At 39.1% G+C, this 25,388-nt stretch overlaps 1 protein-coding gene across 1 annotated transcript; it reads right to left on the bottom strand.

Annotated features, from left to right (window-relative positions):
• Positions 1 to 7,279: 7,279 nt before the first annotated feature.
• On the bottom strand, positions 7,280 to 22,558 carry apcdd1l (adenomatosis polyposis coli down-regulated 1-like). Its single transcript, XM_085353480.1, has 4 exons — positions 22,480 to 22,558; positions 13,066 to 13,249; positions 12,375 to 12,894; positions 7,280 to 8,044 (listed from the first exon to the last, which is right to left on the bottom strand). The coding sequence occupies exons 1-4, from the start codon at positions 22,556 to 22,558 to the stop codon at positions 7,280 to 7,282; spliced, it is 1,548 nt and encodes a 515-aa protein (XP_085209606.1).
• Positions 22,559 to 25,388: the final 2,830 nt, after the last annotated feature.

Genomic DNA, 25,388 nt, shown 5'->3' with positions numbered 1-25,388 from the left:
TTTCTGCTTTTTTCCCTGGGATCTGTTGTGACCTGGAGCGGCAAAGAGTTGTGTATTTCCTATTTTCCAATTTCCTTGTGTCTCTTCATACTTCAGTTCCACATTATTTCACAGAGACATATCGTGCTTTTTACAGCTAAAGTCACTTTAAAAAAATGACATCACTGATTATTAGAAGTTCTACAAATAAATGATTTCCCCACTGAACTCCTTTGAAGGTTTTATTGAAAATATATGACACAAAGTTTTGTAAACAACTATTGCACACAGAAGGCAATGTCTTTTTTTCATCCATCCATCCACCCATCCATCCATCCCTCCCTCCCACCTCCAATTTTGGGACAGCTGTCACTTTTAATTGTTCCATTTCTAACTACAAAACTAGAATTTATACTGAATTTGCATAACCACCTCATTTACTTTACTCTAAAGGGACTCTAAGGGAACCTATGGACTGAACTATCTATATGTAAATAATTGTGAGTGAAGCTGTGAAAACTAGCTCCACCTTGATGGAGTAAAATGCAGCTTGCACACACTGAACTAGTACATTAAAGAGTTGCACTGAAACACACTTGAGATATTGTGTTTTACTTAATATTTAAGTTTAAACTACTTTGCATGTGATAGCTGTAGGTCTATTATTGGTTACTTAAAGATGGCTTTTAAGCTGGTAAAATTATATATTAAACTGCCTAAAAGTATGAAGGGCAGTTAAATAGTCCCAACAATACATTTTTCATACTCATTAAGAGATCATTAAGATAGCATATACAACACTCTCTGGTGCCAGTATTCCTGAAGCCTTAAAGTACATTTTTCTGGGAAAACTCCAGTATTCCTCTTGAAGTACAGGACATTTTTCAAACTACAACACTCCTCACACAACTTACTAGTGTACACTTTTACTCATAGCTTATTTTTCTGCTTATGCATATATAATATAACACATATTATACATACACTGTTACTTAAATGGGATTTTGAACAGGAGACTTTGTATAAGTTAAAAGCCGAAAAGTCTTCCACCACTGTTTTATTGATAGATGAAGAATTCATTTTATGAAAGTAAAAAAAAGAAAATTACGTGCTGGAATGAGGTGCTGGATCTGTTCAGAGGTTGGTTAAGTATATGAGCATGAGGTCATGACAAAAAAGGAGCCCGCTCTTTGTTTGGCATGAGATCAAGCAGGAAAAGTGCAGTCGCTGCCCCATGTTACAGCACTGTGGGCAAAGACACAAAGCCTTGTTGTGCAGTAGGACACGTTTCTCAATAGAAACCCATTTGTTTCAACTGAGCCAGCCAACTTATGGCTGATGATATCTTTTATGAAACAGCTGCAGCTCATATTCTTATAGAAATAATGGGATTTTCTTAACAGACCCTGAAATTTGAATGAGTGAGCGAGGTTGGAAGTCGTCCATACTACTGCAGTGATGTCATCTCAATTACGTGTGTATATCTGTGTGTGCGTGTGTGTGTGTGTGTGTTCATTTTTATGGGAAAGCAGGAGATGGGAGAAAAAAAACATACCTCTCCTGTATTTCTAATGAATCTCTGTCCAAAAGCAGCACTGTGTCTTTCTTTTACCAGAACATTTGTCAGACTAAACCACCAAACTGTTTGTGGTCTGGAAACTTGGTTTAGCCGAAAGGAAACTCCTTAGGGTTTGTTTTGTTTTGTTTCTTCTTTTTTTTAATTTCTTTTTTTTTTTTTTACAGTCTATAGGAACATTCTTAAAATCGTATTCCAAGGTCAGCTTGTCAGAAAAAAGTCTAACAGCAAAGTAAAGAAATTTATTTAATTGGCTACTTTTTCTTGACTGTTACACTGGGCCCTAATTAAGAGGCTCATTGTTACATTTTGTTGGTGACTGACAGATTTTTGGACATCTTTTCTAGTCTGGAAAATGTCAAGTGAAGGAATTTTGGCCAGTTTTCTTATGCATGACCACTGTGTCCCTTAATACTTGTGTTTCTTTCACTTGGTTGCCTTTTAGAAAATTAAGCAATACAATTTTTTTTGGTATGAACTGAATAGTTTGACAGTTTGATAAATAGTCTATGTGTATTCAGTTTCTTGTGAGAGCCAAATAAAAGAAACAGGTTGCCTAACTTAGTTTCTTTTCAGTTACAAGCAAATAATCTGTATAATGCTGTTCCCTATTTTTATTCGTTTTGCTAAGCTAAGCTAAACTACTTAGTCAACTGTTCTGAAAGTAAATATGTGTACATTTAACTTTTCACGTGTTTTTTCCTTTTGGATTTTGACAATTAATAAATGTGCATTATTTAGGAGACAATTTGCTAGATCTGTTACAGTAAATTTAGATTTGATAAACAAAATAAAGATAGCCTTGCCCAAGTTTTGCAAATTAAACAAATGAAGTATCCTTATTCTGTAGTGAGTTTTTCTGTCAATAGAAAAGAGGCAACCTAAAGGAGTCGAGAAATAAAGCTGCTATAGAAGTGCCAAAAACTCCAGGTCCTAAAATAGCATGTGAGATTGGTTCTAAAAACAAACCAGTCCCCACTGACTCTTGCTTTAAAATATCCAGCCCAACCCCCGTACATCTTAATGTCTGACTTTGCAGAAGAAATGCTACATATTTATAGCCTAATAAAATAAGCCTCTTTAGCTTTACTTCATGTAGTAGTCCATATTATCTGAATGCAGCAGATGTCTACAGTATCTGGGCAAGAAAGGCAAGTCCTGCTTGCCCAGTGCTCAGATAAAACCAAAAGGAAAGCAGACTCTCTCCTTACATTTCGGAGAGTATTTTATGTCATAACCACCTCTCAATGCCTGTCTGCAACATCCTTTAAATGACTTTCATCCTCTACCTACAGATGGCTGTTGTTTCAGGAAGGAAGCTTAACCTCGCTTGACTCTGATTCCACTTAAATCTGCAATTGTAGCACATTAGCAAGGCCTTAATGACGGAGATGGGATGTCTGCTCCCAGCATGTCTGGTTTAATAAAACTGACAGGTGCTGAACAGGTGCAGGCAAAACCATAACTTTAGGATAAATATTACTAAGAATTTACTTGTTTGGCTCAGTGTAGTTGTTTTGCCAATGCATCACCTTCATATTTTAATCCACCTGTAGATATAAACAGCTCGCCATGTCACATAGTGCTCAAACCTTTTAATTTAGCTGTTCCATGCAAAAGGCATGGTTGCTGGTAGCCCCGGTTTATTTTTATTTACATTTTGTTTTGTGGTTCCAAATTAGACTCTTGTTAAATATCACTGTGCACTGTCGATGCACTTTGCTAACCAAGTTGACTCGGTAGAATAGGTATCATTCTTTTGCACTATACTCCAGGAATATAAATTACTTAATTAATTAAAAGATGACTGTTTTTCTGAGTGTTTTCAGTGTTTTTCTCTACCTAAACAGCCAGTCTCTTTGTTTCCTCTGTGATAGGCATACAGACATTTTCCCTATGCAATACTCTAGAAGAAAACATTCTTTATAAACTAATTCTAAAAATCCAAAAATATCTGCTGAGGTAAAATTTATAAACACTGATAATTCTAGGTAGTGACTAAGAGGGTTCTTAGTCTTCTTTTAACTAACTGAGCTGGCTCTGTTTCTTATCTTTTCCTCAATCATTGCATTTAATAATCTGCTGGGCCTGATTACTAACAGGCTGGCCTTGCATGTCTTTCTGCCTTCACTGCATGGTGCACTAACAAAAACCACAAACAGACCCCAGGCCAGCCATCAAAAGCAAGCAAAAACCGACATTGATGTGTGTGGTTACTCCTAGATTCACTAAAAGTTTGATTTGTCTAGGTTCAAAATTGTTTTAATGAAAGATTCTGCATGTTATTGTGCAGATAAATGCCACTCATTTACTTCCAGTTTTTTCTTTCAGTCAGTTTTTGGGTCTTTTTTTGTGATGGCTCTGGGAGGTTACAGACCTATATTCTCCATTCAAGCCTGAAGGATGACCTCATGGGACTAGCAGCTGCCATCATCGTCCTTGCAGGAGTTAATAAGAACAGTATGCAGTCTCTGGAAAAAAAGACCGTCTTCTTTCTTTCTTTCTTTCTTTCTTTCTTTCTTTCTTTCTTTCTTTCTTTCTTTCTTTCTTTCATAAATTCCAGGAGATAACCACGTTGGCTTCATTTTTTTCATAAATACCCCTTTAATGTACTTAACAACAGTTCCCAGTTTTAAAGCTGGATCACAGCAGAAAGCCTGTGCTGAAGAACGAGCTGAAGCTGAGTAATACTTTCTATAATGTTTGGTGCTCATTTCTTATTATACAGACTGACAGATATTGTGTAAAAGGGTGTAGTGGATCACCAAAACCACATGATGCATTCATGCGTAGCTGATTGGCTGTTATGTTATATTTAAAGCGCTTAAGGGTTAGCAATGCTGATGCTGTGCAAGACTTCTATACTGGCTCTAATGGCTGACTCTTGTAAAGTAGCCTTTATTTATCTCTACGCAGCCCTTGCTTTATTTTCAGCTTCATTTATTGGTTTACGCTTGTGTTTATTTGTGCTTATCTTTGTTTTGTGTTTTTAGTGCTTTATGGAGTGCATGACTTAGCCTTCCTCTTTGATACTGCCTAGTATGTTGGTCTGTTTTATACTTACTTGTATGTGGGAAAGTTCAGTGAAGATATTGACCCTCTAAAAAAGCTTTACAAATGCACCAAATAAAAGATGGTCACAATGCTTGGCTTTCTGTTGAACAAAGTAGATAAACTAGCAGTTAGAAAATCTTACTTCCAAAAACTCAAAGAATAGTTAACATTAGATTAGGTGGCCAAAAGCACAATGTTCCTCTGTGCCAGTGTGTTGATGGGTAACCCTTTGCTAACAAGTTCATCCCCTTGATATGTTGTTTTCACCCGATCTGGCAATTTAGGGGTGGTACAGGCTGCTTTATTTTCTAATAACCTTATTAGCGAGGAATCTTGCACAACGTAAGTCCCAGATATGCCTAATTCTTCCTCGCCACTATCACTGTTATGCAGGTGTTGATAGACCTGTGTACATGTGCAGAGTATTCAAGTGTTCAGTAGATAAAGGTCCAGACACTGGTGATGAGTTTGGATGATATTCTGCACTATGCTGAGCTGAGGTGCTTGAAGTCATTAGACACAGTTGTCAGGGTTTTACAAATGGACGACATCTCCAGCGCTTCACTGACTTCAGTCACAACACTGAATATCTGGAGCTATATATAAAAAATATTCCTCTGCTGTCTCCTGCTGTTGCTCCTCTTGGCTCATTTAATGTCAAAGCGGCTGAAAAATCTGTTTTCTTGGCTGAAGGCTGTGCATCCAATCTGATATCCTTCTGTGTTTGCAGTAGTTTGACCTGCACTGGAATGTTTGCGGAGTAATGTGTGAGCCATATGACTATCAAACGCTCACCCACTTTGTGGGCTTTGAATCAGACCACAGTATGAACACCAGAGAACAAATTCAGTTAATCCTTGCCTGAATTTTCTGTTTGCTTCTTGAGATAAAACAACAGCTTGGGAATGCTGCAAGTAAACTTTTATTTTTTACATGCGCCAGTTCATCCATCGTATACTTTGGTCCATGCTAACATATTTTAACAACTTTTGGACAGATTGTGAGTCTTCAGATTTGTCCCCTGAGGATAGAAACCTACTTACACTGATTTTAACATTACATAGCACTACCATAAGGTTTGTATTTTAGACTTGCATACCTATCTCAACAAATGTCGAATGGACAAGCATGAAATCTGCAACAGACTTTCTCCAGTACAGGACTCTAAACTGACTGTACTGTTTGCTTGAAGTAAAAGCTACACTTATTCCTGATCTCAGAGGTTCGGCAGCAAGTCTACTTAGGTGTGGCAGATGGTCCCTGAGCCTGGTTGCATTGGTAGGTGTCCATTCTCTATGTAACAAGTCATTCAGTGCTTTCTGTAAGTGCCAAGTTGAGTCGCCTGCTCCACATTCACAGGTTGATATCTGCCTACCCAGTAAATCATGTGGCCCATGTACTGAAGGCTCATGTCCTTTCTCAGGCGGTCTGATTTGAGTCTACCCACCAGCCATTTGCTGCATGCCATTTCCCTTTAGTCTGCTCTTTCTGTCAAACAAAGTCTTAAAACACTGAGGTCTAGGCTGCTCTATGCAAATAAACACTGTCCAGCCAAAAATAGCTGTTGTTGATCTAAAACGAAGACAGATTCAGCGAATGCATGCCTCATTTTTCTGCCTCAAATGTCGTCAGAAACACATTTCTTGTAATACTACCTAAATTTAAGTTAAAATTTTATCCAGTTAGGTGCAGCACAGTGGGCGAACAAAGAAGGAGCACAAATCTCAGTTATCTGTGGTCACTGTCAGTGTTGGGAAGCTGTCTGATATCTTACATACAAAAACACCTCTCTCTGGACACGTTCCACGAGTTTTTTCCACACTGCTCCATTGTCCTTGCTCTTTGGGGATTCTTGGATTTCTTTCTCTAATATTATGAGGTCTTTACCTTGCAATATCAAGTACCTTTAGATGACTATTTCTGTAATGTAGAAATGTAATATAAATCAAGTTTAGTTAAAATAAACTGAATTTATAGAGCACCCCACATAACTTTTGTCTTGATGATATGAACGATGAAAAGGAATCTCACAAAAATATTATGATAAGCAACTTTTAATAGACATGGAAATATTAAATGACAAAACTAACTAAAATATTAGACAAAAAAAAGATTTTTATAAAAAAGCACAGTATAAATGGATAAAATAAATATTAATTTCATTAATTTGTTTAGACTGGCTGTTGATAGAAAAAAGACTAATACACTAAAACTTGACCAGTGATGGTAACTGTTCTTACCAATATGCTGATAAAATATTATTTACAAAGTGCATTAGTTGTACTGCATCTTGGTGAAAAGTAACTGAAATAGCCCTGGCTTGCATATTAATGAAGACCCACATTTGAAATCAGTTTGCGACTTGAGAGCATCATTTTGATTATCATACAAAGGTATCATGTTTCAAAAGAATATATGAAGTTTTACATACTGAAACGATGGCATTTGTATATATTGGTGGCTTTTATACAGATTTGTTAGAAAAAGGAGATGAAGTGAGTCATTTAGGTTAACCTACAGACAGCATATATCTTCTAAATGTCTTTCTTGCCTATTTCACATGTGGTCATGAACATGTCATCATGTGGAAGGAAAATGAAAAACAGCTGCCAGGAAAAAATGTCCATCACTGGCTTCAGCTGTTTAACAGGTTTGATTTGCGAACAATGTCTAGTAAACACAGAGCCAGCCGCAAAGCACAGATCCAAACACCAGCAGGACCAGCTGTGGAAGCCTCTCTGTCCCACTGGCTGCTAACTGTACTTGCTTGCTGTTAAAACCTGAGCGGGCGGCCTGTGTGCTTCCCCCACTGCAAAGTACCATGGGAGCCTGAAAGGAAGTGGGTCGCCTCAGCGGTCGGTTAGGACTGGACCCGTCAGTTGGCCTCTCGCCGATAAACAGCAGTGGGTGTTTCCTGTGATCCAGCTCTATCTTGAAGAGCTCATACTCTTTATGGGGCAGCTTGATACCCAACACGGTGCATCCGTCTGTGGGGGTCAAGTCCTGCTCTACTCCGACCTCCCATCCTCTAGCACGACCACACTTCCCTGGCTTTGTACTGTTTAGCAATTTGGCTGTGGGCTCCCCCATAGCTGTGGCTCTGACCTGGGTTACCTTGAAGACAAACTCAGAGGCTCCTGAGATTTTGGGGGAGGGGTTTCCCTGAGCATAGTGGCCTGAGGCTCTCAGGGTGAAAGTGGGCTGAGAGCAGGCAGAGTCAGAATAGTGCCGGTAGATGCCCTCCCAGGCGTGCTGGTGGGGATTAAAGGTGAAGTCTCGGGTAAGAAAGAGGACATTGGGACGGGTTTCACAGCGCTGGCTAACCCATCGGCCTCCAAGAGACAGATAGGTTGCAGGGCTGCGGGGCAACACAGGGGGGCGCTGGTCTGAGGAGCGGTACACCAGAGCACATACAGGGCAGGGGTGGATGTGATGCTGCAAGAAAAAAGAATGTTAGATGTTGACCCCAAGCATTTTTTTTTAATAGATGCTGTCCGTTTCTCGTTTTAGAATTACTGGCTTTGATATTTAATCCTCTTTAATTAGGCTTGAAGTTATGCTTCATGAAGGATGGGGCAAGTTTGAGTGACAAATGGTGAAAGGGTGCTGGTTTAAAATGCAAATGTGTCTCCCTCCCTGCTTTCCTAATATTCATCGTGCTACTGAATAAAGCTGAAAAGCTCTGAAAAACAATTAAACAGCAACAACGAAAATGTAGGTGCTGTTATAGGCATTAGCCAACCTCTGTGTTGTCGGTGGAACATTTTCATTTCAGCTACCTGCCAAATATCGTGGCTTCCTTTGTGGTTCGAACACCCCATCCAACACTGAGAGCCGCAATGCTTTGCAGGCATGAAAACAATCTGTTTTACATTTTTTCTCAGTAAATGACTGATAAATTTTCTGTTGATTGACTAATGGTCTCACTGACTAATCTTTTCCCCCAGAGAGCTTTGCTTCAAGACTAAATTGAGCAGATTTTCCAGACTAAAAAAATGTTTTTTGGCCTGGAAGAAACTATTTTTTATAAATGTATAATATGGTCTAAACCCAAACTGCCTAGATGTTTGAAAAAAACAACAACAACAGTTTGTCAGCCTGTAACGTGTTGATCTATCTTAATTAACAGGCTGCGTCAGATTTTTTTGAATTATTATTTGGAAAAGGATTTTATCCTTTAATTATAAAGCCGAGTAGAATAACGGATAAATCAGAAACACTAATTGATCATATTTTCATTAATAGCTTGGAGAGTAATATTATGAGTGGCCTCATCATAAACGATATAAGTGATCATTTACCAGTCTTTTGTACTTTTGATTTAAATATGAAAAGAAAGGAAGAAGTTGGTTTCGTGAGTCATAGAAGGTTAAGAAACAACGAGGCAATTAACAAGTTTAGACAAGATCTCATGGAAGTGGACTGGAAGGAAGTTTATGTTAATGAGGTCAACGTTGCATATGGAGCATTTTTAAACACTTACTTGGCCTCGTATGATAAATATTGTCTATTGGTATCATTTAAGTATAGGAAAAAGAATAAGAATTTGAAACCTTGGATAACTAAGGGTCTTGCTTATAAAAATAAGTTGGTATTAATATTGAGGAAAGCCAAGAAAGACTATTATATGAAACTTTTTCAGGAAAACAAGAATAATATTAAGTGCATTTGGAATATTTTTAAAGAAGTATTGGGTAACAAGAACACACCCTCAGATCGGCCTATTTATTTCATTAAGAATAATCAAGTTGTCGATGACTGAACAAATTCAATTCTTTTTTTGTAAATGTTGGACCTACTTTAGCAAATTTAATTAGAAAAAATGACGACCCAGAATATGAGGAAGTCTGGAAAGGAGAAAGTAGAGTGGTTAATTCTATATTCTTAGCTGATATTACCATAAAAGAAAATAGCAATTGTAGAAAACTTTAAAAATAAAAAATCTTTTTTACCTCCAGAACAGCAGTGGGAAACTACGTTATCATTTGTTCCTCATCACAGAGGAACCATTTCGAAACTCTATGATGCTATTCTGTCTTTTAGTAACCACTCTAATGTTAAGCTTAAGTGTACATGGGAAGGAGAACTGGGAATTCGTATACATGAAGAGTCTTGGGAACAGGCTATAGCAAGGGTACGATCTTCCACCTCCTGTGCTCGTCTTGGACTTATTCAATTTAAGGTCATACACAGGGTGCATTTCTCTAAGTCTAGACTTTCTGAATTGTATCCAGAAGTGGAAAATAAATGTGATAAATGCCATGGTTCTCCTTGTCACCTTAGTCACATGTTTTTTCTGTGTCCTGAGCTACAAGGTTTCTGGACAGGGTATTTTGCTATTATGTCAACTGTTCTTGGGGTAACTCTTCATCCTTGTCCTCTGATTGCTGTATTTGGGATTCCTGTTCGCTCACTTACACTTGATTCCACACAAAAGGATATTATAGCCTTCACATCCCTATTAGCGAGACGTCTAATATTGTTGCATTGGAAGTCTGTTAAGTATCCTACTATTTCCCGGTGGCTTAAAGGTGTCATGTTTTTTTTAAAACTTGAAAAAACTAAATATACGTTGCCAAATTTTTTCACAAGTGGCAACCCTTTATCTCTTATTTTGCTAGTCTAGAGGTATTGCCTGTTTAAATCTACTTTTGTTACTGTTATATTCCTCTAATATGTTTGATGGTTGTGTTGATCTGTGTGGGACTGGGGGGGGCATTGTGTTTTTATATATATATATGTTTTTTTTCATATATATATATATATATATATATATGTTTATTTACTTAGGAAAATGAAGAAAGGTTGATTGTATTTCGGTAACTGCAAGTACTGTTGTTTTCTTTTTTCAATAAAAATATTTTCAAAAAAATAATAAAAAATCTACTGACTGTGATGGTATAGACATGGTTATAATTAAAAAGACTTTAGACTGTATAAGTATTAAAGTATAGTGTAGTATAAGAGATATTTTAAATCTCTTGTTACAATCAGGAGTATTTCCTGATCGAATGAAAGTGGCAAAAGTGATACCCTTATATAAATCAAGAGATAAGCATAGTTTTAACACAGTTTTCAAAAGTGCTTGAAAAACTTTTTGCGCAAAGACTTGATAGTTTTATTGAAAAAAATCAACTAATAAATGAAAATCAATTTGGATTTCTTAAAAATAGATCATTGGCATTAGCATTGTTGACTTTCATTGACGATATTTCATCTGCAACCCATAATAATAAATACACAGTTGGGGTATTCGTTAATTTAAAAAAAAGCTTTTGACACATTACAACATTCTTTTTTGATTTCTTAATTGTATAATTATGGTGTGAGAGGAGTGGCATTGAATTGGTTAACGAGTTATTTAGAAAATAGGTCGCAATATGTACATTATCTCGGCAATACCTCTGAAAGATTAAAGATTGTATGTGGCGTTCCTCAAGGTTCTATTTTGGGACCTAAACGTTTTAATTTGTATATTAATGATATCTGTGACGTATCAAAAAGGTTAAATTTTATTCTATTTGCAGATGACACAAATTTTTATTGCTCTGGAGAGAATTTGAAAGATTTGGTTGAAATTATGATTTCTGAGATGTTAAGATTTAAAAAATGGTTTGATGTAAATAAATTATCTTTGAATCTGACAAAAAACGAAATTCATGATATTTGGCAATCGTGTAAAGGAGGAAGAAGTCATTATGTCCATTAATGGAGAATTGATTGAAAGAGTTACTGATTTTCGCTTTTTGGGTGTAATAGTACATGAAAATTTGACGTGGAAATCACATATTGAATATATTAGAAAGAAGATGGTTAAAAACATTTATATTTTGGGAAATGTAAGAGATTTATTAGACTACAAAACAATGCGCATTTTATATTTTTCATTGTTTTTCTCGTACTTTAGTTACTGTGTCGAAGTTTGGGGGAATACATATGAGAATACTATAAAACCTCTAAACTTATTACAGAAGAAAGTGATACAAATGATTCATAATGTTAAATATAGAGAACATACAAATAAATTATTTATAAAATCGAAATTATTAAAATTAGGAGATTTAGTGAAACTACCTACACTATTAATTATGTTTAAGGCTAAAAATAATTTTGCCTTTTAAGTTACAAAGAGTATTTTTAATGTGTTTGGGGGCAGAAGACAGCAGAAGGAAATTTTATTTTAAGCATCAGCTAGCTAGGACTACACAAAGATTAATGAGTCCAACGGTTAGGGGTATACGACTGTGGAACTCTCTTCATTATAATTTAAAGAATTGTATAAATTTTCATTGTTTTAAAAAGTGTTACATGTCTAAAACGATAACTCAATATGAAGAATGTGAATGAAATTGGAGTTAATTGACAAAGGATCCATTTTTTTTTTTTTGCCTCATTTATTTTATTTACTTATCATTTCTCCTTGTTACTATGTGGAGTGGTATGTTCTGATTGTAAATTTGTTGTTTGGTTTGATTTAGGACCGGAGATAAATGTTAATGTTAGTTTGTTCCTTAATTTTTGGTGCCCACTTGCAATATAAGTTGGATTGTAGATAGGGGGCAGGGTTTAACAAGAATATTTTCTTCTTCCTGCTCCTTTTCACACATGGTTGCAGTGCTTTACTGATAGAAAGTGTGGTTGGTTTGTCTGAAAGAACTAACTGTGGAAACTGTTCTACCAAGTGTGAAATAAATAAATAAATGAAATGAAATGAACAGAAACTGCTTTCAGTGCTTATTGATAAAAAATCACCGTACTGTCTTACCATGGCATTCTGCAGTGGTTGCTGGTACCCAGTAGGTTTGTACTGAGTTCTTTGTGTCCAGTCAGTGTGGATATCCCCCAAGAACAGCTCCTGGACCTTCCTTCCATGGCTGTGGTATTGCGTTTCTACTCGTACTAAACCCATCTCCATCATGGAGAAACCCAGTGCTTCCAGACATCCCCTCCCTGCCCGGGTGTTGTATAGCTCGTAGAGCTTCCCTGGCACCACTCGACCCAGGCTGAGACCTACGCATGTTGAAGGGAGCCTGGAGGCCAACCTCTGTTTGGCTGCAAGGCTATGAACCACAATGGCCACTTTGCTGAGGTGATGCTCAGCTTCAGTAGCCCCACGAGTGATCCAAGAGGCCTGGCGCAGACGGATCTTTCCCCTGACTATCAGGGAGTAGCTAGGATCCTCGCAGCTGCTGTCGGTATAGTAGTGCTGCAGGGCCTGGAAGTGACGGTTGGGATGGAAAGTGTAGGAGCGGGTAAGAAACTCTGGACCAGGACGAACTTCGCATCTAAATGCAGAAGGAGAAAAATTATATAGGCAATTGTTTTTATGGATAGCTTTCAAGTTCTTAAGTATGACAGAGATGACTCTGAAGTATTGAATTATTTGGGACAGGTCTTGATTTGGCTTTTGTTTTTAAGATGGAGGGTCATTATCATTGCTCTATATGAATTTGTACCTTATTGATACCCAAGTACCATCCAGTTGTGGTGGTATATCTGCTGTGATTCTCACTCTGTCCTGTATGTTATGGTACTGACAGTGGGGCTCCCACTGGAGGCTCTCACTGAAGTTGGAGGAGGATGCAAATGGACCTGTTGGCACCTCCCAAAGTTTTGTCCCTGTTCCTACCACCAACAGAGCTGGAAAGAAAAATCAAAACAGTGTGTCAGTTATCCCATCTGATCAACACAAATGCTTCGCTCCATGGCATGGGAAGACTCTCAGCCTCCGTCATTAGAAAATAAATGGAAATGCTAAGAGCCTATTGGTTATATTCACATTTCAAACAAGCTAGATTCACTGCAGTTCAGTCCAAACTCTTTTGGGATTGTACTTTTGTTGAATTTTCTATGTAATGAGGAGAAAGACTGCTATTTATCCATACATGGCTGTAAAACAGGACCTTTGTATCAGTGCTAAAATTTTGGCTTGTCACTTCAATCAGCCTGCAGCTGCAACATACAGGCTTTTAGTTTGCTTTGAGACAGGAGGTGTGAGTGGAAGTGTTTGTGTGGGAGTGTGTAGTCTTTGTACTGTATATATAGTTATATTTTGTTTTTCTCAAAAAATTGCAATAATGCAAACGGGTGGGTCAGCAACAGCAGCAGGCCAACTGAGCCAAACACATCTGCTGATAATATGATTTTAAGAAAAACACTCATGATGATTAATGTTCTTGTTCTTGAGTTTTCCCAAACACTGACAGCTAATCCAAAGGAACGCCGTATTCACTCTATAGCATTTTATTGATCTGACATTTGCACATCTGCAGTGTGTCTGCCATTAATCTTAACTGCAATTTCACCTCAATGCGTGTGTTGCCAACAAGGTCGAGTGCTCTGGTGTGGTTTCCAACCAGACCAAAGCGATAGGATTTTCTGATTGCACCCTCATGGTTGCAACATGAGGAAGCCCTCTGGGGTCTGTCTGGGCAATGTGCGTACTTTTGCGTGTGTCAAAGTTATGGCTTCAGCTTTAAATCCCCCCAAAAGAAATGTCAAAAAGCAAAGCTACATGTGTTCTCGCAGATGCCTCCATCTTCTGTTGCATTCATTTTCATTTGTTGACTTGAAATATCCTCATTAGGCTTTTACCATTTCATGTAACCTTTACACAATGAACTTGTGAAAGTGTGTTGGTAGGGGAATATTGTCACATGTGGACAGAATGACTGTGTTTTTGCTTAGAGTGTGGTATCAGCCTTCTATCTAATGCTGTCATTTTCTGGGCACATTCCTCAGAGATTTTGGTTCATATTGACATGATAGCATCGCACAGTTGCCACAGACATGTCAGCTGGTCATCCATAATGTCAATCGCCTCTTCCACCACATCCCAAAGGAGCTCTATTGGCTTGAGACTCTGCACTGTGATGTTCAGCAAACCAGTTTGTGATGGCCTTAACTTTGTGACACTGTGTGTGTGATTTCTGCTGGAAGTAGCCATTAGAATGGTGTGCTCTGGTCATGAAGGGACAGATATGGTCTGTAACAATGCTCAGGTAGGCTGTAGCATTTAATCAATTGGTGCCAAGAGGCCCAAGGTGTGAGGAGAAAACAGTCCCCGCGCCATGACACCAGTACCACCAGTTTATAATGCTAATATAAAGCAGGAAAGATCCATCGTTTCATGTTATATGCCAAGATCAGATCCTGCCTTCCAAATGTCCCAGCAGAAGTCAAAACTCATCACACCAGGCAGCATTTTTCCAGTCTTCAATTTGAGTGAGCCTGTGTGAATCGCAGCTCCAGTTTTCTGTTCTTAGCTGACTGGTGTAGCCCACCTGCTTCAGAGTTTGACATGTTGTATGTTCAGAGATGCTTCTCTGTAAAACGTGGTTGTAGCCTGTAGTTATTTGAGTTACTTTTGACTTTCTGTCTGCATGGAGGAGTCTGGCCATTCTGCTTTGACCTTTGACTCCTACAAGATATTTTCGCACAGTGAACCTCCGCTCACTGGATATTTTCTCTTTTTTGGATCATTCTCTGTGAACGTTAGAGATAGCTCCAACTATTCAAAATCACTTTTCTTCCCCTTTCTGTTGCTCAGTTCTAACTTCAACAGGATGTCCAGACCATGTCTGCATGCCAAAATGTCTTGAGTTGCTGCCATGTGATTAACTGTTTAGATATTTGTGTTAACGAGCTGCTGTTCCTGATGAAGCGGCCAATGAGTGTATATGACTGCTAGCTAGTGGCGCATTCTAGAATATGTTAGAAATTTTGATTTACCAGTCAGGAATTTTTTGTGAGACACCCCCTCAAGTTGGAAATGGCAATATTAGTGGGAACAGATCAACATACCCTGATTTAGCTATCCAAGATGGCAGCACTGAATGTAAACAGTAAAACTGTAAAACTGCTACATGCAGATCAGGCTCTATCCACGAAAGTGCTTTTTAAGTGCTACAGTCTTTTGCTGAAAACATTAGAAATTGTTGCACTTTTGCTTTAAGTTTCTTTTTAAGTATTCCGCCTAGTTTTTCCTCCCTTTCCTTTTTACTTGCTCTATTATTCCTTTTACTCCCATAACTGTCACATTCTCCCTTTACTACTTTTAGTAAGCTTACACCACATTTTTCAGGGAGAAGATCACCTGTCGAGGCTACATTTGAGTTTGGAGTAAGTTGTGCAAGTTTCAGCTATGAGGACCCACAGACCACTCGGTTTTCCCATGGCTCAGCAAATGAAGCTCAAGGACTTTTGAACGGAAAGTGTGTGATGTTGATTTTCCTTTAAAAGGCTCCAAGATGGAGGCTGACGGATCTGCATTTATTAACCTTGTTAGTGTCAAATGGAGGATATTTTTTGTTCCCTTTGCTCTTGGAATGCTTCCCACACACACTGACCACAGCCGCAGACATGTGTGCTGCTCAGTCGTTTCCCAACGTCCTTCCAGCTGATGCTCACACACATAAACAAACACACAACCGTAAAGTCTGACCTGTACATCCATCGACCACAAAGCCAGACTCAAACTCAAAGCAAATTTTTCCTCCTTTCTGTCGGTATGTTGATAAGATTAATTCTTCTTTTTGCTGTCACAGGCAATGAAACATGTTTGCAATTTCCCCTATGTGGTGATGTGTTTGTTTATGCTCCCTGTCACTGCAGCTGGTGAAGAAACCCGGTCAGTCAGTCCCAGCTGGGCTCCTTTGGGAGAACCCGGAGCAGAAATACTAATCAGGATTAATTAATTTCCACGGCTCCTTACAAGTCATCCAATTGGTCTGTTTTGTGTTATCTGTCCATGCAACATGTTGCCTAAGTGGTTACTCGCATAGAGCACAATGAATGGACACAGAGACAAGAGTCCCAGTCTGTGATGTGGAGTCATTTGGACTGGTATATTGGACTTTCTGTTCTTGCCAAAGCATTTCTATAGAGTGTTTCTTGAGGTCACTTGTCATTCAGTCCCTTTCCCTCTCTTGGATCTCCTTCCAGTTGGGCATATGGTTGCATTTACTAAAAGAGTGCTCATAAAAGCAGAGCTTAGTAAAACAAAATTGCTCATCGTGGGGTTTTAAGTATTCTTCTACAAAAGAGCCCTATTCCAACCACAAGTGAGGTGATGGTGTAATACATATGATAATATCCAATCCCAGTCTCCATTTGGAGGAGATGGGGGACTATTTTACTTGATTCACTTCCTACACAGGCAGTCACATTGCATTAGTTTTACCCTGCAATGGTTCCTACTGATTTATTTTTCCACAGCGGGCCCTAAAACTTCCCACTCATATGGCCTGTCACAGCATAGTGGTCAGTGCATCTTTTAAAACAGATTTCATTACATATACCAGTAAAACTTTATGTAAGACTGAGACTTGAAAGTTACATTTAAGCTTAAAGATGGATTTGATGCTTGTGGAAGTAGCTGAATTTATTAAATACTTTTAAAAGGTAGAAATTATCTTTACAGAACGTGTAATAGCATTTAGAGTAATGTACAGTGACCATGCGCTAAAGAACTAGATTTACCAGCATTAAGGTATTCATAATAGTATGCTTTCTATAATCTTCAACAATTTTACACTACTGTGTTGATCAGAATATTTAATAATTGTATACTTCTTGGATGACATTAGACTGTTATTTTAGTGTTTCTTTTTCTAATCTCATTAAACAGTTAATTACTTTGAAATATAACTCCAGGTCCTCACCTTAACCCCCCAAATCAGCCTCTTCTCTTTCTTTAACCGCGACAAAAATCTTCTTTGTCACATTTTTTACAGAAATGCTGCAGGAACATTATAATTCCTAAAGCCAAAGTCTAGTTTCCTCAAAGACATCAGAATTTACAGTATTCAACAATATCCAGAAAGAATATGTTACTGACTACATACAATGTGGGTTTCATGCAGCCTTATGACTTGATAGAAAAATACTAATAAGCATTAAAGAGAAATCACTTATCAGAAAAGTAAGCTTACAGGTTTCTACATTCAGCGACTCACTGTTTCTGCATTTTTATTTACATTCACCCATTTTCTTCCGCTCATCTTATGGGAAGGCAGAAAGGCAGCATGCTGCAGTGGTTAGCACTGTTGCCTCATAGGAAAAAGGTCCTGAGTTCAGCTCCACCATCTGACCCCTCTCTTTGCAGGGTGTTCTGGGTTCTGTCTGGGTAGTCTGGTTTCCTCCCACAGTCCAAAGAAATATAATTAGTGGGATTAGGTTAACTGATGATTCTAAAGTGCCCATAGGTTTCAGTAGGTGTCTGTCTCTCTGTGCTAGTCCCTGCCTCTTGCCCTATAATGGCTGGGATAGCATCCAGAATCCTTATTGTGTTCATAATTATTTTAAAGCCAAGACCAGGAGAAAAGTTCTTCTTTAGGGGACGTTTGCTGCTCTATGCTAATTTCTTATATTAATCTTCACATTCTGGAGTGTCAAAAAAAACAACAGGTCGTTTTGTTTTATTATCCAATAGATGAATCCAACAATTGCCTTCAAAGCTGTTCCCTTATTGAGAAGAATGTGACAAATTCTGGAATGACAGGATTAAAGCCACCTTCCTACTCTACCCCTTGATGCACTCCGGCTCTTTTAATTGCCATCAAGCCTTACAAAACACTGCTGAATCCACAAGCAAAAATCATTCCTCTAAATCGTGTAGATTTACAATTCTTCCACCAGAGGTCAGTGCCGCAGCCTGTGAGCTGCGTGTGGTCTGGAAGGTCAGTCTGTCATCCCCACTAACACTGGCGTTCGCCTCATCTGACTGATGACCAGCCAAAGTAATCTACCTGTCTTTGAGCTCATATATTCCTTCAGTTCCCCCCTACACACGCACATACGTACACTTTCACAAAAAACACACTGCACACATTGATGCACAGTAGACTGCAGAAGGGTTACCATTTATATGAGACCTCCGGGTTGCCCTCTGTTTGTTTGTTTGCATTTGTGATTACGGTCTGGCAGCGTTCGCTCTCCTCTCTCACGTCTCGTCCACAGAGCCACGTTAAAAATAAGGCTTTATGTACGTCTTTATTTGGAGCTATCCTGTAAAAACAAGAACCAGATCCTGGCACTTTTAATTCAGGGCTTGCGGGGAATCAAGTGCATGACGTTGAAGTTGACCGCACAGCTGGTCCATCACGGAGAGAGATGTCTGTGTCTTCTTCACAGCTACTTCTGAAAATATTTAACAGAGAATCACTAAAGCTGCCAAAATGGAGGCAGCCTAGGTGAGGGAAAAATATCCAAATAATGTGTTGACATGAAGGCAGTGTTGGACCAATCCCCCCAGTATTTTAAATAAATCTTCCAACTTCTTCTTCTTCTTCTTCTTCTTCTTTTAACTACATCCTTACCCTCTTTCTGTGCTCTGATCACTCTTTGTGCTGTGGATCAAACTCCCTAAACTGTCCCTGAAGTGCCTGTGCCCTCCTGGCCCTCCTTCCTCTCCGCCTGATTACTTTTCTCTCCCCCTGATGAAAAAGCCATGATATTTACGCCTCATTTGTCCTGGATGGATTTCAGATTTCTCCTTTCTTTCATCTGTCTTTGTTTATTTTTTTCTCTTTCTCCGTCTGTCTGTCAATGGTTTATGAAGTGAACGAAGTTCATGACAGTAAGGGGTGGAGTTTGGAGGGGTGAGGCATCTTCGTGCTCCAGAATGACAAGATTAGTGAGGTGCATGTGTGCACGTTCTCTCAAAAGCAACATTAAATGCTACAGAAGCTCATCATTCCACATATTTAGGTGACTGCTGCACATTATTCACAGTTCACAGCTGCTTTTTCAGGCTTCCTGACTCACTCAGCTGCCATCCAGATTTTGGATAGGTGTTAATAGCCAATGATTCCTAAGCGTTTTGGCTTGCAGCACCTGATAATGAAGGGGTGTGTGCTGGCTGCACAATGTTTTGCAGGATATCCACATATAGTGCACAATGCGCAGTGAAGATTGATATTCCTGCTTGTGGTTTTATTTTTTCTCACGGCTCCTCTTCTAATCTAAATAATTGAATTAATCTAGACGATGCAACCACCTGCATAATAACTTTTTACTCTTAAAAGATCCACTATTTCAACAGATTTTCACTGTTCAGCAGAAACAATAATTTTATTTATCTTATCCAAAAAGGTAAGAGTACGCAAACATGGGGTGTAAATATTTCAATACAACAGGCCGCACAACAGTTGTTCTACTTTTTTCTTTTAAAAAAGTGCTCTTTTTTTTTACTATTTACTATTTACTGTTTGTTTTAAACCATAAAGGATTTATTGTCTTCTGGTTCTACACCAGTGAATGACTATTGATACTCATATATCCCTCCATATAATGCTTTGAGGACTTTATTCAATAATCCGTTCTGCTGAATACAGATAGAAGATGTTGGTGCCCAGTGCCTGTTGCTAAAAACACAGAATACACATTAAACATCTTCTGCGTTACCTGGACCTGCAGTTCTCATTTGGTAGAAGCTAACCCTTCAGCCAAACCTCCTGTTCCCTCGATGAGCTAACACATTTATTATAAAGCAGCCTAAGTTATCATTATCCCTTCAGCACATTTATGCTGTGTGATTCTGGGCTGTCTAAGAAAAAATTTAAAGGCGTGAGAGAGGACTCTCATGCAGGCTGACACAAACCTTGATTTGGCAACTAAAAATAATCTATGTTGACAATACTTCTGAACGCATGCTGATGGTATGGTATGCTTTTCTAAACTTAGTCCTTTCTTTATTGATTTAGATTCTGACAGTTTTATTGACACATGTTAAGCTTGATCAACTTGGTACACAGTCAATGCCCTCATTGTTAAGGCACTAGCATTCAAAACTGTAATTACTGAATTTATAATTATAGTCTTTACGGCATAGATAATGTACTGCTGCCCTGCTCTGTCTCCGCACAACAGCATGCAAAGTAGATTTTTCTCAGCCAGGGCTGTTTTGCAGGAATATCCCTTTCCTTTCCTTCCACCCTTGTCACTAAAGTCAGACGAAGGTCAGGCTGATTTAGAGGTTTTCCTAAGAACATGAGGTCCAGTGTGTTATTCTAACCCTGGGTCCCCGTTTCTTCTTTTGGCTTTAACCCCAGCATCTCATCGCAGCCTTCCAGGCCAGGAGTATCCTTCTGTCCCCAGGGCAGCACAAGGACAACTACTGTTGTCTTTTCATCACAGTGTAAGCTGCTTAATCCAACAGCCTCGTTTATTTAGACAAGGGATCAACAGGGGTTTGCCCAATGGATGCTGCTGCCAGTTCCACTGTGGTTAGCAAACTCTGGCTCCTATTCACAAAGCAACAACTCACACACACACACACATAATGTCGTACTGCGTAAAACAGCTGTCTCCTCAAGCCAACACATCCACTTACTCTTCAACGATGTTTTTCAAAAGTCTCTGAAAGCCAGCAGCACATTGAAGCCCAACGCTGGATTTTGAGCTGTCTGACAACGAGGAGGATTCTTTGTTATACGAGCACCTTCATTCATTGTGGTCTTTTTTTTTTGGTGGACAGCCAAGGTACTTAAGATTTAGATAGTGGACAGGGAAGTTGATGGTCCGTTGATGTTTTTGGAACTGAAATTTTAATTCTTTCATCTTAATTCAAAAGCCTGGCTTGAGATGGTTCTGGAGATCTGGTTGGTGGCTGTTTCATGTACTTGGAGAGAGGTGGAACCTGCTACAGCCAAGATGTAGCTTAAACAAAAATGATTAGGGGTTGGATCAGACATTTTATTATCCAGTTCAAGCTGGATGTGTGCTGAAGGAGTTTTTTAAATCCAGTTATACTTGGTCACCTTTCCTTTTACACGTTCAAAGGTGGAGAAAATCTCCCAACAAAGTGTGGGTAAATGACAAGTTTTTCAAAAGATTAACTTTTAGAACTGAGCTGTTACTTAGTATAGGAAAGGAGCACAAATCTGAAATAATAAAACATCTGCCAAAAGTTATAAATACATAATCCAAACAAATTCCTCTTTAAAGCTTCTCTAAGCGGCTTTCTGCACAGTTTGAACTGTCCTGTGTGGAGCTGACGACTCAACCTTGCCGGTCTCCCACTGACAAACTTGAGTGGGGAAGAAGCGAAAAGCTCAAAGATACCAGTCTACTACTGAAGCATTGAGCAGGAGATGGTTCTGAAGGGAGGGGAAAGTAAGGCTGGCACCAGACAGATGTCTCCTCCTGTCTGCCTCCAGCCACCCATCACCCTAACCAGCCCTGATGGCCAAAATGCTTTGCTTCCATGATCGAGGCCAAGCGGACAGATCATCAGCTCGGCACAGCAGCTTGAGGTAGGGTCAGTAATGGCTGTCTGCTGTTATTCTAACCATTAACATAATGGCAACATTAGTTCCAGGGCCACGCTTCTCTGCTCCTAGGGAGCCATTGTTTAAAGGCACCAGCTTGAGCCCCTTTTTGAAGACTCCTCCAGTGGCCACAAACGCTTTGAAGACGCTCACAGGGGGAGATGGGGAACACAGACGGGCTATTCATAAGTCTAACATCAGCATAATTTGTGTTTAATTTTTCAAAGTGGTGATCCACATGTTGAGCTTTCATTTGAATTGTGACAAATAGCATAATGACTTCCTTATAATTATGAAGATGTCAGCTTTAATCTCTGTTTTTTTTGTCTGACCATGTGTTCGTTCTCCAATCTAAAGTTCTAGCTCTAGTTCTTACAAGAGTAAGCATTTACTGTCTCTTATTCTTTTCCTAGTGAAACATTTGATTACAAGGGGGTATCTGTAGCTCCGGATTACCTGCTGAAGTGTAAAATGTAAATTTTACATGACTCGTGGTCTTTGTGAGTTTAAGCCTACTGTAAAATAACATTTCTCTTCAACATTTTTCAAGAATCAAAATCTACACCAATTAACTACGCCGAAGTCAGTGCTTGAACTCACCTTGCCACAGAAACCAGACACCCCTCAACAGGTGACTGAATCGTCCGCTTGACATGTTTCCTGCTCCCGCGCCCTTCATTCACACACTGTGTTCAGAATATAAACTGTGATCCGTGGGAAATCCAAAACACAGAGATGGCTCCTGTCAACAAGAAACAATCATGCAGGATACCAACATGACAAGAGCTCATGAATGAAGTTCCCAGTAATCCCACAGACAAAACTCTAATTTCCACTTCAGCCAAAAAGGTGTTTTTTGTTTAAAAAAACAAACAAACAAGTAAAAAAACTCTTCTTTTCTTTTAGCTCCAATTCTTGGCTTCCATGGTCTGATAAAAAAGGTCCTCTGTTGAGGTCATCCGTTCATGAACCTCTGCACACTGGTGGTTTCCTTGAGCTGACGCGGGGTGAGAATAAACTCTCTCTCAATCATACACCGTTGTCTCACTCCAGTGCAGCACTGTGAATCTGTTCCACTCAAAGCATGTGCAGTGAGGGTGTGTGTGTGTGAGCAGGAGGATTGTATGTGTGTGCACTCCTGTCTGGCTCTTATAGTTTTGAGCTGAGAGGAGGGAGTAAAGAGAGAGAGAGGGATGGAAGAAGGGAGGGCAGATATAGGGAAAGTTTCAGCGTGTGTGTGTTTGTGTGTGTGGAGGAGGGGGATTGAGCTTCAAGCTTCCTTGAGCGAAGACTCTGAGAAGCTTTCAGAGCAAGGTGCAAAAGGGCAGGGATGAAAAGAAGTTACTGCTACGGTCACAATCCCACAGCACGACTCGGTTAAACAACAGCATAAAAATGAATGTATAGGTTCAGGCAAGGAACTGCAATCTCAGTATGTGACATTAGGGAGAAAAAAAAGTCAGTTTGTGTGGGTCAGTACTGTCACCTGCTAGTATTTATTCATTAAAGCTGTGGTGAAGCTGAGACTGAGGTATACCTAGTACACATTTTTTGATTCAGTCTAGATTAATCTCTGCTTTATGCCTTGTTAGCAGTGAAGAGCAAAGCATTACTGCGCCTCTCCATTTATAACTCCAACCAAACTTGAGCCACTTCCCCAAAAATCTTCCTAAAATTTTTGGTCTAAATTTAAAAAAGAAAAAAATATGTGTGTGAACAATGATTGGAGGGACAGCGTGAGTTTGCATTGGAATTAATATAAAAAAAAAGATGTGTGTAAATAGCTCAGTTACTACTCCAAAGACTTTACTGTAGACAGTTTTTATTGGATTTAAGTTCTCCCAAAGAAATAGTCCCAATGAAAACTGTTGACAGTGAGGTTTGTGGCATATTGGGAGTAATGGAAACACAATTTCTGGGAAGAGATGCTGCTGCTGCTGAATGTTTTAGCATAAATTTGTTAATGCTGTGTTTGTGATACAAACTCACAAAGTTTTTAACATAAAATCAAAACAATCTACTGGTCAAACTCCCGTGGGTGCATTTCTTTCAGTTTGGGTGCACTGACCCTTTAAGCTGAGGGGAAAAAAAAGGCACAAATACATGTCAGCAGCAGCTGCGCACACACACGCGGTTTGCACAAACCTGCAGCACACATCATTAAAAAAGGCACATGCATAGACAGACGCTCCAGTCACACTGATTCAGAGGCTCTGCGTATACATGTGGTCTGATGGAGATGTTGACAGTGTTGACCACTGCAGAGGTAAAGAAAGGTTTCAAAGTGCCTGCCAAGTGAGAGTTGGCAACACATCTGCGATGGGTGGGCTGACCGGAGCCCTGGCACGCAGACAGGGCAGCATACACTCCCGACCTACCATTACACACATATGCAGTCAACGGCCAATGCAATTGGGTGAAGCAATTTTACCACCGGTGTAGTGTTTTATATGGCAGATTTGTAATGCATCATCCTGCTTATATTAAGTTTTCTGTGCCAATTGTCAGGCGGCCTAAGCATTTTCTTCCTGAGCCATCGTCTTCAAAGCAACAGCGCACAGTTTCTCACAGTCTTTGCACCACATTCTCAAGGTCACGGAGGACTAAACGGGTATTAAAGGATATTTATATGTGTGCTTGTGTGTGTGTGTTTTCTTCTTCTTCTTTTTTTTTAATTTGAGGGGGAATTGTTGCCTTTGTACCTTTAATAACAACTTCGTGGTCCCTAAGTTAATTGCTGAGATTGGAAAACATCTCCAAAAGGGAGAAATGTGAGCAGCCAGACAATATGAGAAGTTTTAAAATGCACAACCAAGTTAGTCAAACATATCATAACACAGAAAAAAAACTTAAAATTCAAACTTTCACACACAGTGTTGAAATAAAATGAGGATTTTGTAAAACAAAAACAAAGTTACTTTCAAACAATACCAATTTGTTATGTTGCGGTATAAAAAAAGATTTGACGCACCAGATTTAGACATCACAGTCTGAAAATTAGAAGAATAGAATAAATAGCTACTCTGAGAAATTTAGGAAGTAGGGAATACTTCCATTAGCAGCAGCTTTAATGCTTTTAAATAGAAAAACATTAAAATAATACCAAATTTCACATAATCAATATTAATTAGTTTTGGTGCTGCAAGATTGGTGAAGTGAGAGCTCATTGTCCTTGGGTCCATCTGCTAAACTGACACACTAAAGTGGGTCTTAGTGTGTCCTTGTTGTTATCCTTGTGCCAGCATGGGTTCTCTCCAGGTACCCTGGATTCCTCCCACAGAATGTTTCCATTCTGGATGTTAGCTTAACTGGCAATTCTAAAGGTGTGAATGTCTCCCCGTGTTAGCCCTTCAATAGATTGTTCACCTGCCCAGACTGTAAAGCCTCTCTACCTTATGACAGCACCAGGGACAGGCTCAGCCTCCCACATCCCTGTATTTGATTAGTGAAAGTGGATGGTAAATGGCCTGTATTTGTATAGCGCTTTTCTAGTCCCTAAGGACCCCCAA

The sequence above is a fragment of the Diplotaxodon limnothrissa genome, linkage group LG5 (genome assembly GCF_057381915.1).
Source record: "Diplotaxodon limnothrissa isolate DT_005_m linkage group LG5, D_limnothrissa_male_GT1.1, whole genome shotgun sequence".
Lineage (NCBI taxonomy): Eukaryota > Metazoa > Chordata > Actinopteri > Cichliformes > Cichlidae > Diplotaxodon > Diplotaxodon limnothrissa.
The sequence above is the reverse complement of the archived record's forward strand: the minus strand, read 5'-3'. Positions and strand labels throughout refer to the sequence as shown.